At 39.5% G+C, this 15,466-nt stretch overlaps 1 protein-coding gene across 1 annotated transcript in view; it reads right to left on the reverse strand.

Annotated features, from left to right (window-relative positions):
• Positions 1-3,119: 3,119 nt before the first annotated feature.
• Positions 3,120-15,466, reverse strand: part of LOC120902839 — a 32,209-nt gene continuing 19,862 nt past the window's right edge. The window contains exons 2-5 of the mRNA XM_040311876.1: positions 5,926-6,450; positions 4,799-5,034; positions 4,584-4,718; positions 3,120-4,497 (exon numbers count right to left, since the gene is read on the reverse strand). Of these exons, the coding sequence (XP_040167810.1) occupies positions 4,317-4,497; positions 4,584-4,718; positions 4,799-5,034; positions 5,926-6,450 (1,077 nt within the window). The 3' untranslated portion in view covers positions 3,120-4,316. The remainder of the gene's footprint in view (positions 4,498-4,583; positions 4,719-4,798; positions 5,035-5,925; positions 6,451-15,466) is intronic.

Consider the following 15,466-nt stretch of genomic DNA (forward strand, 5'->3'; position numbering starts at 1 on the left):
TTCAATATAGCACTTTTTGTCACACATGCTAACAATGTATATCTTACGCACCCTTAAAGGACATAAAATGCTTAATGATCATTATCTACCACATTATCTACCAGGAAGGCTGTACGGCCTTTTTTTTATTTAAAAATTTAACATAAAAATTATGAAATATTTCTGAAACAGATAGACTCTTATGGGATGTGTAAGGCGTCAATTATGTAACGCTGATAGGGAGGGGGGGTCCTCAAACGTTACGATTTGTAACATGGGGGAGGGAGTTAATCTTTTGTAACGTAAACTAAAATAAAATATTTGTAAACCATTTTTCGAATAAGAAAATGCGTACTACACGGTGCCTATTCTTCTCGACTTAACAACCTACGCGGTTATGTCGGCCTAAACAGGTTTACGAAAACCTTTGATACCTTTCGTGATTTGAATATTCTTCATTGCTAGGAGGACGGATAATACTAGGATTACTATATGGAACAACTTCTAGTTATGTAAATGTTAAAATAAATTTATCCTGTTTCGATTCCAAAACGTGAATTTACAACAATGAAGTCAAAAAAGAAGAATTAATAAAAAATCATCCGATTTTGTGCAGAAACAAAAATAACAATCTCAGATTTTTTTTTACAATCACAGATTTTCTTGCAACAATAGCAAAATATTGAGGGAGGGAGTGAAATAAAATAACATTTGTTACACAGCGTAACGCGTTTGCACGATCAGTCGAACAGTGGTCTATGCCACCGGATGATCAACTGGATAGTGGTCGATATTCAAACGATTTTATGTTATTGTTCTAAAACTTTATTTTCAGTTTCATTTATTTTCCATTACGTCATTACTACATATAAAACATATAAAATTTGGCCACTTTTTAAACATGCTTTAAGTCCTTTTGATTCATGTCCTTTTTTTAATATATATATTCATGCTTTTGTATTAAGATCATCGTATTGCGACTGTTGCGATATGAATAGTCCAGTATTGAAGATTGGATAAAAATCAGCAGTCTAGTTCGTTGATTCGATTTGATACTAATTGAGACTCTTTCTATTAATTTACTCAATTTGAGTCGAGTCGAGAAATTTTATTGCTTTTTGAATTATTACCTGTTGTTTTAGAAGACTAGCAGAGAAAATCGCCGGATCAACTCTCGGAGATGACTTCAAAATACGCGTACAAAATTAAAACGTTTGCTAATAAACAAGAAATTTTCTAATTATCAAGAAAATTATCTTTGATAATCCAATTTGATTTAACTACAGTTTGTTCTTATATAGGTTCATCCAATTTGGTTTTAATGGTGATTGAATGATATTCTAAATAATTTAAACACATATCAGTACTTACTTTTCCAGAGCAGAAAACTGTAAAACTGTTTTAATAATACTTATCTTCAAAACTGCCAAATTCTCGCAATATTTCAACTCTACATCTCGACTGCAAGAATAGAATAAGACTGATTTTATCAGAACCTTTAATCATTTTTTTTCTTGTTTGATTTTTATTTTCTTATTTCGTTATTGTTAAAGTTGCAATTTCTCGGGAAGCTGTCATAACACCTTTTTTAAATATAAATATTCTTTAAATATGTTTTCTTTGCCTTAATATGATTCAATAAATAAATTAATTTATTGATTAAGTAATACACTAATAAAATAAATTAAGTATCATCACAAATCTTCAGTTTTAATTGTTTACGAAACTGCACAAGTTTTTCTGAAAGTATACTTGTTTCACAGAATATTGTGTGATACGAAATATGCGAAAAAAGAAAATTAAAATATTTCAAAATTTTAGTTAATATAAATATTAAGTATATCGGTATCTGTAAGTATAATATATCTTTATGTATGATAGTGAACTGCTTTACTCTATAACAATGATGTTGTGTCATAATAAACTCGTTAAACTATTTTTCTGCATGGTGTTTTAACAATGAAATGTTACTTAATGTTAGCAAATGTAGTTGTATAACATTCTCAAAGAAAAAAAATCCTATTATTTATAACTACAAAATCAATGAAGACAGCGTTCCACGTTTTTCTCAGGTTCGGGACTTAGGAGTTATTTTAGACAGTAAGCTTAGTTTATCTAGCCATTATCAAACTATCGTCACTAAAGCTCTTAAACTGTTAGGATTTGTCTTACGTGTCTCGGCCGACTTTAAAGATCCTTTCAGTTTAAAAACATTATACTGTTCTTTAATCCGTCCCATCCTGGAATTCGCCAGTGTAGTTTGGTGTCCCCATCAAATCACATACATAGATAAAATTGAAAAAATTCAGAAAAAAATCACACGTGTTATGTTTCATCGTCTTCCCTGGTCAAACCAAATTCCACGTCCTTCGTATAATGTTCGGTGTTTACTATTTGGCTTAGAGACTTTACACCATTGGAAAACTACGGCTCAGATAACTTTTATGCATAAATTATTAATTGGAGATTTTGATGCACCTGACATTTTAAATTTTATTTGCTTTTCTACTCCCTCTAGAGGTCTTAGAAATAGAGAGCTACTAAGAAGCCCTTTTAGATCGACTGGTTTTGGTGCCAGCGATCCACTGCTCAAAATGATTGATGTGTATAATAGGTTAGGGTTATCAGCAGATTTCAATCAATCCGTTAGTCAACTGCGTCAGCATATTCAAGTTAGTTCTAGGGCCATACTTTAAACTTGTACTCTGTAAGCATTAAGTTATTAAGGCATACTGCCCGATAACTTTGATTTAAATAAATAAATAAATAAATAAATAAATAAATAAATAAATAGTGAAGATTGTGTTTGTCAGTAACATTAATTATCTTATATACATTATTTTTACAAAAAAATGAAACGCTTTACGAGGGCACCATATCAAAGAACGTTAGATGAGAATGTTCAATGATTGAAGGAGAGATGAAGGAGCTTCTAGAAATTCATTTTTCATATTTTCATTAAAAACTTTACACTTAGTACATATGATCTAAAAGTATTGCAAAACAATTCATATTTCAATCTAGTTTAATTATTAGTTTTCTCAATAAACAAAAGTTATCTCACCTGTTAATGAAAATGACAAAAAAAATTTTGATTCATGTTGATAACTACCGGAACTCAAACACAATGACGAACACTCTTAGATATAGCACATCGCAGAAGCACTTTATTTTCAAATTATTTCATTTTATTATCCTTGCTTAAGTGTGTCCATTACTAACGCACAGTTAGCTCGGTAATGGTAAAGAAGAAAAAACAAAAAAAAAAACGCATAAATATAAACACATTAAGCATATAAACGTACGAAAACGCTCGATACGGACACTCTTTTAATCTCGCTGACAAAAATTTAAAAAAAAATGCCTCCAATTTGCCTCTCCAGCTGTCAGCTATTCTGTCATTATTACATACTAGCAAAACAGTACCGACGAAAATTCCTTATTTCTTTGCAAACCGATGGAAGTATAAACGATATAATGTTTTTTTTTAACGCTCCTTAATACAACTATATGTTTTGTGCATAATGCTAAACATTCACGATAAGTATATAATACACAAGCTCCTAGCGACTACCGTCTTACGATAAGATTGAGCCTATTTTCTTGTTGCATGAGTTCAGCTTTAGGTAGGTTCGTGTAAGCGTCTCGACCAACACGCTTTAACGTAGGATTATGTAAGGAAGTGACATCTTCATGACAAAAGCAAAATTATCTACTTTGCTTTTTGATAGTAGGAAACTTAATCTCAAGCAGTTTTATTGAAGAATTTTAGATTGAGTTTTTGCTTATTCCTGTTTAAATAATTTATAAAACAACTCTGTAATATTTGCTTCTGCAAGTGACCACTTTTCAAATGCTTCACTCACTCGCATGCAACGCTGATAATGCAATTTCTGATAAGTAGCAAATAAATTATTTCAAACAAAACGGCCAGGTTAGTAAGCGTAAAATGTAAGCAAATGTAACTGAAGCTCTTTAAAGTGACAAATAAAAAGCAAAAAAGCCATTTATTATTGATGGGAAAAAATAACAAATCGTGGCTTAGTACGGAAAAAAGAAAAACATATTAAAACGCAAGAGCAGCTGATGGAAAAGTGGAACCGAAACCCTCACTAAACTATTACGATTGTTTACGTTTGCACACGGAATGTAGAACTGAACGCAACCAAAACAAAACACATCACATTAAATTAGTTAACTTTTCATTTCGGGTCGACCGGACTCGGGACTCGTTCCCTCCTGCAACCCTGCTCACTTTCCTGATACTATTTAACGCACATTTCCGCATTGCGGCGCGGGATTCGGGATGATTCTTCCCACTCGCCCTCCCGCTCAATCTATCGCTGCTGCTTCTGCTGGATGAGACTTTCCCATTGGGCGATCAGTTTGTGCGACGAAGGTGCCTCCTGTGGGTCGAGATCGCACAGCTGGGCCAGCGACATTGCCGGTCGCATGCCACCACCGCATCCGGTGCCCATACGCGTCGAGCGGTTTTCAAACAGTGGCGAAGGAGTTTCCCTGCAAATGGTTGGTGAATGGAGAATCAGTTTACGTTTTTGACACCTTTGCTTTGCTTAGTCCCACTTAATCGCTGCCTATCGTACCTTGGCGAAAGACTAGAGTTGGTCAGGGCGTCGCACAGTTCGCTGATCGATTTGGTCGACCGTAGCTTTCTCGCCAGCGGATAGATCGGTTCGTCCGTGTTGTCTTCGTCCGAGAGTTCCTCGCTCGATTCGAACCTGCAATGGGAAGCGTGGTTTCGTGTGATGAGCTTTCCAGTGCTGCCACATTGCAACTAGCCCCTCTTGGTCCAACTTACGCATCATAGTTCATGTCCAACAGGTCCGACTGGGAAGCGTTGCGGTTGAGCTTGCGGATTCGCTTCAGTTCGCATTCGCGCGTCTTCAGATCGCGCAGCTCGCGCTGGATCTTTTCCTCCACCGGGACGTAGCCACGCCGGATCGGTTTGCCGTTCGAGTCCCGCTCGATGGTGGGCGGTGTGGAGATGGCCGTCGGCAGGATCATCAGATGTGAGCGGCTCAGATCGACCGAAGGCTGGAAAGGGAGAGACAGACAAGAAGTTATTAATTTACTGTTTGGCGTCTCGCTTCATTTCTGATGCTATCAGGAATTTGCTGTTGTAGTTTAAAATATCAAAATAATAATTTGGATGCCCAAAAGAGCCTGAAGAAGGTGGAATTTGATCTACAAATAACATAAAATTTAAGCATGACCTCATTCAACCTAGGATCTTCATGATTTTTGTGTTTAAACATTGAAGGAACTCACTCTTAAAACTCATTTTCAAACCCTGTATGAAACGATGTACAAAGCTCTAAAATCTCTGAAGTTCTATTAATTCTTCTTCTCTATTATTCGTTTTATTCTTCTTTTTCTTATTCCCTTTTCTTCTTCTTCTTCTTCTTCTTCTTCTTCTTCTTCTTCTTCTTCTTCTTATTTGTTTTCTTCCTTTCCTTCTTCTGAGTCTTCTTCTTCTTTCTCTTTTTCTTCTTATTCTTCTTTTTTTTATTCTTTTTTAATACTTTCACAGTTATTTAAAAATAGCAAACACGCTCACAAAACATTTTATTGTCCGCCTGTAACTTAAGACCTCGGAAGATCGTGATCTTCGTACGACTTAATTATAGTATTTCGTTTGAAAAGATACAGCTACGTCCAGAAAAAAGATTAATGTCACTTTTGATTACATCACCAGTTTGCCAAATCCTATTTATTACCAAAACACCAGACCACCCAATGCAGAGCAAAATGATACGATCGCCACTGATGCGAACATTGGACTCAGAACATAAAAGAGGCAAAACTAATCCGCACAAAGAAAGAAATGAACCTAAATAACCTCTTGAATACTTTCATCTTCTCCCAGCCCTCCTAGAAAACCTCCTGCGAAACAAATAAAACAAAATAAAATGAAACAAAACCTACCACGATCGGATCTGCTTTCGTGCTGACCATGCTTGTCATCATTTGCGGCACGGCTGAAGCCGGCCCGTTGTGGCCCCCGGCGCCACCGTTCGCCGCCAGCTTGCTCAGCCGGCCCCGGGAAGCGATAAACTTCTGCATGATGCCGCGATGGTTCGGGTTCGGATTGAAGCGTCTCGGGGGCGTCGAAGTGTGGAACAGCTGTGGCGTCGAGCGGGCCCGTGTGAGTGTTTTCGGGCTCGGCAAGATGAACGCGCGGCGCTGCTGCTCTTCCGCCCGGCGCTGGTGCGCCGTCTCCTTCCCGTTCTGCTCCAGCTTGTCCTTCAGGTTGGACACGGACGGCGAGTGGACCGGCGTCGGCGACAGCGATAGGCCCGAATCGTCCGAGTTGCCCGACGACAGGTTGTCATCGTTCAGGTCCAGCCCGTTCCGCTCCTCGGTGCCGGTTCGGTGACCTTCGCGCAGCTCCTGCTCCCGGCGCGTCACCTCGTTGATTTCCTCCTGTATCCGCTTCAGCGGGTCTTCGATCTGGAATGAGTGGGGCAAACAACGGAAGAAATGGTTCTGTTAGCGATGATCACTTATTAAAAAACAATGTTTACAAATGCCAAAAAAAAAACTGAAGAAAATCATGAAAAATTGCGCCACAATCCAAACTACTTTCCAACAACGGAACTTCCAACTCGTTACCGTGCATCGGATAAGGTTATTGTTCGGTCACAATTGCGGCTCCCCGATCTAGCGCACAGCCACTAAGAACAAATCTGATACTGATTTATCGGCGTCAATTAGCCGGCGCGCGTTCCTCGCGTCTAGCAATGGATCTCCTCATTTACGCACCCACTAACCCACATTTCAATCCCGCTGGCCCGTGCAGTGTTAAGCACTTTCCACGCACGAACCGGGAGCCGTCCGAAGCTGCGGGCAAGTAATAGGAAATTATTCGCTGCAAATTAGAGCCCATTATTGAGCCGGGCGGTTTCTCCATACATCATCTGCATACGGTTGTGCATGTTTGTGCGAGGTTAGGAAATCACGTGCAGGAATTGCTGAAGCTGCGCCGTACTTTTCACCCCGCCATACCACTTGATAATTTGATACGATCTGGTCGAAACTTCAATTAGGGTAGGAGTGCAGTGGGAGTACGCGGGAGAAGCTGTCATAAATGGAAAGGTGGAAAATAGGTTACGGCGCCGGCACTAGACTGCAATGCGAGCGAAAATTAGGTCTACGGTTTCGATTGCCTACGGTGCCAAGAATTGAAGTATTAATGTTATTTTTCTTGGGATTAGATTGAACGGCAATAAGGAGAAGCTGTTCTATTTCAGGGGAAAATTCGCATTTCCTCTAAATATAAAGGCCCAGAACTAAATTTTTCTAATCATTTACTTCAACAATATAATTTTATTCAATTTTGTTATATTATTTAATGAGAGTATTATAATACATTCATTATTGGATTTTAGTCATTTTTATAAAAAATATTTGTGCGTCATGGATAATATTGATTTTTATTTATTCTTTCTTATATTTTTTAATTTTTATTTTTTTGTCCTCTTTTATTTCTTTTAATTTTCTCGCTTGCTTTTTCTCTCCCTCTTTATACTTCTCTTTTTCTCTCTTTCTGATTTTATATATTTTTTTTATTTTTAAGTTTTTGCAGTCAAGGAGTTAAATGGTTTTGTTTAAATCATAGGAATATTTAATGTTTTTCGAATGATTTCCTGTACAATTTGATGAAAATAATTTTACAGACAAGCCTCCCACAGATAACACAACTTGCAACTTTTCTTTCACAAAACACAAAACACAAAAATGGCAATTTAAAAAAGCATGTAATAACAATAAAATATCAAGTAATAACAAGGCTTAACTCAAGCTGACAGAATGCTCAACCGTGATGTTCTGCTTCGTTATTTTTAATTGTAATTTTATGCCACTGGCGTTAAAGCAAGCATCACTTGAAGTTAACAAACCAAATGAATATCCATCCCATCAGTTTCATACAAGTTGTAAAGCGTTTTTTTTTTTTTAATTCATGCCGCCGTAGAACACGTTTAGCAGTGTATATATCGGCTACTTCTTTTCCTGCTTTAGCTGCCATTCTTACACCCGAGAAGCTTTCTGTAACAATACCGGCAGCATGTTCAGTGTGAATTAACTACAAAATTTGGAAACATATTGCGGTAAAATGGAAAAAGAAAGGAAAAATACAATATTTCTAATGCCACCACGTGTTCTTAGCGTTGGGTCTTGTTTACGTTTGTTTCCTCCGACGAAAATAATACCCCACTCCACTACCGAGCATCGAACTTAACGGTACACTGTACATCGAATTTCGCGCGCAAATTTGCAAACACAAATTCGCATCCGTTCACTTCCAATTCACCGTTTGCGTATGAATGAGAGTGTACGAGAAATTAAGATACATCGGCCTCTTCAACCCAATCCCGGAAATGGAAACTATTTCCCTACCCCCCTGGGGAATGAGCAAAACAAAGAGCAATGATCAAACGGCAACGATCCTACGCATGACTGCACTGCCATCGGTAAATGGTGAGGCTTTAGATAATAAGATCGGGCCCCAAGCGTTCGGCCACCGAACGCGTGCTAAAAACGAGACGACGGTGACAGGAAGCTAACAAATCTAAATCGGATTTATTTGAACAGCGAGTCAGGGGGTTTGAGGGTTTTTTTTTGCAAAGCGTTTTATTGTGATTGTAGCGAGTTCAACCCGTTTAATGGCTCTATTTTCAATAGAAAGCACGGGCGGAAATTGTTTGCAGCAAAACTGGTGTTCCCGTCTGAGAGCACGCCCTGTCTAATGCCAGGATTAGGCAGGGCTTTCCAGTTGAATAATTTTGTGAAATATTTTACATTATTCACAAGACTGGTGGACAATTTTTGACAATACAATGGACCTGGTTGTTTTTTTAACGAACATCAAATATGATTAATATTATTTTATAAAAACGGATTATTGCTGGTGCCATGACCAGGATGCAAGAGATTATATTTCATATTTCCATCGATTTTTTCTCAATTTTTCGTTATAAGTATTTTTTTTATATATTTTGCTATCAATTTTGAACATGTATTATAAAACACATGAGCTATTTAATAAAAAAAAAATCTGTGCTCTGCTCTAATATAGAAATAATTGCAAAACATTCAATCTGAGGCTTTGTATCATTTAAATTAATCGTTTGCTTGCTTACCCATTATAACAATCAGTTTCTAGCGCTGTCATCAGATAGCAAATAATTGACAAGCAATGCAGTAAACGCATTTCCTTATTGAATTCCCAGCGGCAAGAAAATGCAAACAGAAAAATCAATTACCCTTTAATTTCAATTATTTCCTTCCGATCAGATTACGTAGGAATTTGATTTAGGATTTCAATTAAATAGCCTACTGAGGAACCGTGTTAACACTCTAGGCCCGATCCTAGCAAGAAACGCCCTGCAAAACATATTTTTTTAGTACCACTCGAGCACGTTGAACCTTTCTTTCGCCATTCTGGCTGGTAGAGAGGTTTCTTCCCTTTTGTGTCCGATCAACGCAGCCCCGATCAACGCCCACGTATGGGCGTCACGATTAATGTGGGTACGCTTTTCGGTGACCGGGTACACACACACACACACACTCTAAAACAAAACAAAACAAATCAAAAAAAGAAAGGAAAGGAAAACACAACTTAACTCGATCAAAGCGTCTATGGGGCACGGCAAGGAAAATAGAAAACTGACCAACCTTTTTCGTTCACCGGAGAGGAGGTGTTTTCTTTTTTATTTGCTGATGTTGTTGGAGCTACATACACACCGAAGGAGTCCGACGCGCGCGCGGTCGTGCTCATGAGGTCACGGTTAATGGCTATGGGATCACCGGCTCCCACTCGCTCCCCTTTTGCACCGCTACCCCGTCCATTTTCCAACGAACAAAACGTGAGCGATTTAGCGCAATGGTGGTGCAATTTGCAATTTAATCCAAAGCACAGGCGAGCGCACGGGCGGCTGGTGGTATGCGTTAATAGAAAAGCGAGAAGCAAGATGGTGTTCCACTATCGGCGGGACGATAGGTAATATTGTTGGGCGAGCAGGCGGGAAGAGACGTGGCACGTGTTAAAATTTCTCCTCACATACCCACACGGCCGGCGGGGGATATCGACCCCCTCCTGTCGGGTAGCATGACCCACTTAATTCTGAGGCGATCCGTACCGGCGTAAATAATTTATTATCTCCCTGCCACAGACACCTCTTCAACTCCCCAGGCTGAGTTGATTGAGCGACAGGGGTCGTAGGGCGGATAATGATCACCGGCAAAGATCGCATGAGCCAGGGTAACAGCTGACGCGCACGGGGGGGAAAAAGCCTTGAGCTTGGAACCATGGCGGAGGAAACAAACGTGAGCAACGCCCGGCACGTCGCGAAGACGATGCTTGCTCGCATTTCGCTAGCCCAATTCCGAAAATTGATGGCAAAGAAGATGCATTTATGTCAGCACACCAGCATGATCACCATCATCATGGATGGGTGCACTGCGCTGCGATGCGATCGGTACCGACCGGAGCTAACGGAAGGAACGGAAGGAAAGTTGGCACCGGGCGACCGGGCGAAGGAAAGGGTTCCGGAGCAGTACCCGGGTGAGAGGTTAGTTCTGCCTCCCGAAGCATGACGATGGTGTCAGCGAGATGTGCACGGAATGTAGGTCTTTTTCGAGTCTCTGCGCCTCTGTGTGTGTTTGTGTGTGTTTGCTTTTATGTATTTTCTATCCATCAGTAACAAGGTGGAAAATACCGGAACTTGAGCAACAGTGAAGCGTGTGTGTAAATAGATCGTGTAAATATCGGGCCCCATGCACCCTGGTTAATGTAGGTGCAGTTCGACGAACGGATCGCTTCAGAACCTAAATGTGCCGTTAGAGTGAAGAACAAGATGCTGGTTGCTTGCGTAAAGCGGTAGAATTGTGTAAAACTTCTAAGAAACCAATTAAAAATTAGTTCAGACCCAGAAACGAAGGTCTCATTAAAGGATGCTTTAAAAGAAGCATTTTTCTTCAACTTTCCAAAATGAACTGCATTAAAACGTCAAACACAACTCTCTAGCACTGTAATAAAAAGGCCCTCCATCCAGATGCCATCGTGCATTTGAGCCAAGTTTTCGCAAAATTTAATTACCACACTGGGAATCCACGAAATGTCCAAAACTTCATCTCTGATCTCTGATTTATGATCGGCCACGGAAACGGAAATGAGAAAGATGGGTAGTGGTAATTCGTCCCCTCATCTTTGACCGGTGGCACAGCTAAACGTCGGCCGTACCAAAAAACCGCACATCAGTGGGAGATGCGAAACAAAAGACTTCAACGACCGCGTGCGCTAGACGAAGCGACGAACCTCATTATTATTACATTTTTGGACTCGAATTTTGCTTCATTCGCCCGCTCTGCACAGCAGCAGCACAGTGTTTTCCTCCTGCTTTCCATTGCACGGCAGGTCAGACGGACCTTGGCGGTAATTGGGGCTACTAAAATTTCTCCCATCGACCAGAGGCGCACGAGCGCTTGCGGTAAGGCGAACGGATGATTATCGCACAGGAAAGATCTTTTCCGGCCGGAAGTGTGCGACAGGTGAGGGTCGACGACGTGTACCACCGCACCACACGGTGGCAGCAGATACCGCCTAGCCATTCACCCGTCGCTATCGGGTCGTTCGCGACATCGCTGGTTGATCAAACGTAAGAAAAAAAGGAATAAAAACCACCAAACAGCAAACTGCAATCGATGGGACCGATTCGAACCGATGGGGTCCGCGATGTTTATCTTATCAGGCGGGTTCTGTTTATTGTCGAATGCTAGAAGTGCACAATAAATTGAATTGTTGTGTGATAAGAACGCTCCAACAAACGGGAACACCTCCGTCAGGTTCGCTTCCACTCGGTGTGGCCGTGAAAAACGGACCGGCTGCTGGTCGTTAGAGGCACTGCAGTAGCAAACGATCTGTATCGTTGCGGGGCAGCTCTTGGGGCAGCTCTCAAAATCATTGAGCTTTGGTTAAAAGTAACCAAGCTTCAACAGCATAACGAGCACTGTTGAAAGACTCATTCCCCTGGAGTTGTTATTTATTGCCACCTAATCTATTCCCAATCTATCGCAGCTAATTGGCGGCCGCTGGATTTGTGGCAGCGAAACAAGTGCTTTGTGCACTCAAAGGCATTACGCTTAACTTTTGGAGTGGATTTATGGCTATTTTTGTTTAATGTTTTGCTCCATTGAATTCAAGCATGGCTGCTAGTGTCATTAAAATGGGTAAATTCTTGACCATGTCTTTTCCCCCTCTTAATTGTAAAACGTGTTGCTACATTTTGGGCTATCTTTAAAATCAAGTATTGTAAGTATTTCAACAAACATCAGCTTCGTGCCCCAATGTAAAGAACAGAGCGAAACGAAGTGCAGTGCGTTAAAAATAAAAAAGAGATAATTTCAACTGTCCCGAACAGATCCATTCTGTTCTGCAACGGTTCCGCATCCATGAACACCACCAGCAGAACGCAACAAACACAGACTAAAAGTACAACCGCTCAGGAAAAATGGTGAGGGTTGCTATCAAACTGTGACGCATAAAATGAAACAAAAATGAACACGCGGGCACAGAAACAAACCAACTATAACCCACCACACGAACAAACCACACGTCGTTGCCCTGTTGCTCTGGCTAAAACATGCCATGGCAGTCATGGCTGTAATCCGGTGTGTACAATCATATCTTCCGGTTTCATACATGTGTAGCCGACGCTCGACCGCCCGATCGCTCTTTATTTGGGGTGATTTTGCCTGTTTAAAGAGCATTTCTGGTGCTTCTACTGCCTCTTTGTTCAGTGGATAGCAGTCAAATGTGACAACAATGATCTATTATTGCAGATTTGAAGGTCTTTGCTACAGGCATTGCATTTGGGCATTGCTCGTGCATGATAAGTGGACATTTGAAATGATTTAAACGTGTCAAATTTGAGCAAAAAAATTTAAATAAAATATTTTGAAACGGTTGGTGCCATGACCAGGATCCTATTCTCAAAGTCACTAGAAAGTGACTCGTTTCTAACTTATTCATTTTTGAACAGCTTTTAAGTGTTTTTGATCAAATATGTACAGTGGCCGGCAATATAAAGTGGCCACTACTTACAATTTTACATTTTTTCCATTTTTTCAGTGAAAAATGAAGTTATTGTACTGCTTTATTTTTTGAAACATTGTTCGTGATATGCTTAAGAATGCGCAGTACCATAACATGGCAAAAATGAGAAGTTAGCTTCAAGAAAAAATATGTTTTCCAAAATTGATCAAAATAACTGTGCCAAAATAAAGTGCCCACTTTATTCATTCTACAGAAAATATTTTTCTGAACAAATATAACACCAAACTTATAATTTATATGCGTTTTTCTTGCATTCTTTACATGTTCGAGGATCTTTGGCGTATTTTTTCTATTTTTTAAAGGTTTATCTAGTTCTGCATCTAGTTTTTGCATATGGTTCTTCTCAAGCGTTATCAAGAGCTTTAAATTTAAATTTATTTGTTTGTGACACCAGTTTTATCCACCTTCGCACATAGAATCTGCCTCAAATTCTCGATGGAACCAAGATTTAGACTTCATGGAGGACATGCAAGGTGTTTCATACGATACTAATAGAGAAATGTTTTTTGTATTGATTGTGTGTGTTGAGATGCTAGCCTGTAGGAACATGTTTTTAGTTTTCAAACCCCATTTTTTTAAAAGAAATATCCCAAAGTATTGATGAAGAATGTTAAAAAAGGTATCAGCCATAGTTGTACTTTCGATTCACACCAGTTTTTACGCTACTTCTAAAGATAAACACCCCCTAGCTATCACATTGCAATTTTCGTAATTTACTGCCCGTTAGATGTGGCGTCCTTCAACTTCCTCGCTCGAGCTACAGCAATCTAACAAAGCCAATTGGCTTCAATATGATCAAGAACATGCAGATATATCGTTAGATTGATGAAAAACTGGAATTTGGACAGATGAGTCCAAATTAGAACTGATGTTCAAAAATAAGTAGACGCGATCCAACAAACCTATGTGTATGAAGAGTGCAATGTGATGACCAAGGAGGGGATTTCTATACGAGAAGTGGGGAGCATGGTTTGAATCGACGGCATAATGAAAGCTAATACCTATACAAGCATCCTGTGTGAATTTATCTGTTTTCTGTGAAAAATACGGAGTGAGTAAATAAATTTATGTTACAACAGGAAGACGACTCAAGTTATACACGAAGAATTTTTTATTTTTTTTTTTCAATCAAATCGAATAAAACTTCTTAAATGGCTCCCACTTAGTCTTAACTTTAATCCTATCGAGATTTCGTGTGCAAATTTTGATGCAAATGTGGTGAGAATGACGTGATTAGGAATAACAAAATATGTTAAAGCTCTGAAATACTCCTAAGAAGAACAAATGCCAAATATGTGCAAATAAAAAAAAAATAAAGTCAAAGATCCTCGAACATGTAAAGAATGCGAGAGGAACGCATATAAACTATATGTTTGATGTTATATTTGTTTAGAAAAATATTTTCTGTAGAATGAATAAAGTGGGCACTTTATTTTGGCACAGTGATTTTGATCAATTTTGGAAAACATATTTTTTCTTGAAGCAAACTTCTCATTTTTGTCATGCTATGGTACTGCGCATTCTTAAACATATCGTGAACAATGTTTCAAAAAATAAAGCAGTACAATAACTTCATTTTTCACGGAATACATGGAAAAAATGTAAAATTGTAAGTAGTGGCCACTTTATATTGCCGGCCACTGTATAAAGATACCTACAAAACAAAGGATAAATCAATTTTTGATTTTCTCTTTCTCGCTACAGCTTATCAACCAACGCCTCAGGTTCAATAAAAAGTATTAACATTGTTTCATGTGTCAAACTACAAGTAAAAACAAACCGGTTAGAAATGATGAAACATCCCGATGCGTTCTATTTTCTCTTCCAATAATACAACTATTTCATCTGCGTGTTACTTTCTCTACTGCTCCCCTTCAGTTCTTTGCCTACATTTTACACTAAACCTTACTTTGTAAATTCTCCCCAACGACGGTCGATGATTTGTCAGCAATTTAGCCAAACGATCCGATCAAAAATGGTCATTGTCGTTGAAATTCCGTTGCGAAATTATTCACTTCCAGCCTCGCATCGGCCGGTAGATGCGATGTGTGCCGATAGCCCCGATGTTTACCTGGCGGCAATGGAGCTTCCACTGCGACTGGTAGTGGATGGATTTCTCAAGATTGATGACTGCAAGATTATTGACGATCGGATCAAAATAGCTACCAGACATCTACCGGCCAGCTATCCTGCCAGCTCAACCTGCCAACGGGCAGACACTTTCAGCCGAAACTAGGCCATCATCGGTCTTGTAGCACGCATCCAGCAAAAAGGTACTTGCCCGAGACTCGCTGCTACACAGCGGCACACTCTCCACCTAACCTCCCGCACTGTTACAGACGGTCAAAGCCA

This window comes from Anopheles arabiensis, chromosome 3 (genome assembly GCF_016920715.1).
Source record: "Anopheles arabiensis isolate DONGOLA chromosome 3, AaraD3, whole genome shotgun sequence".
NCBI classification, from domain to species: Eukaryota; Metazoa; Arthropoda; class Insecta; order Diptera; family Culicidae; genus Anopheles; species Anopheles arabiensis.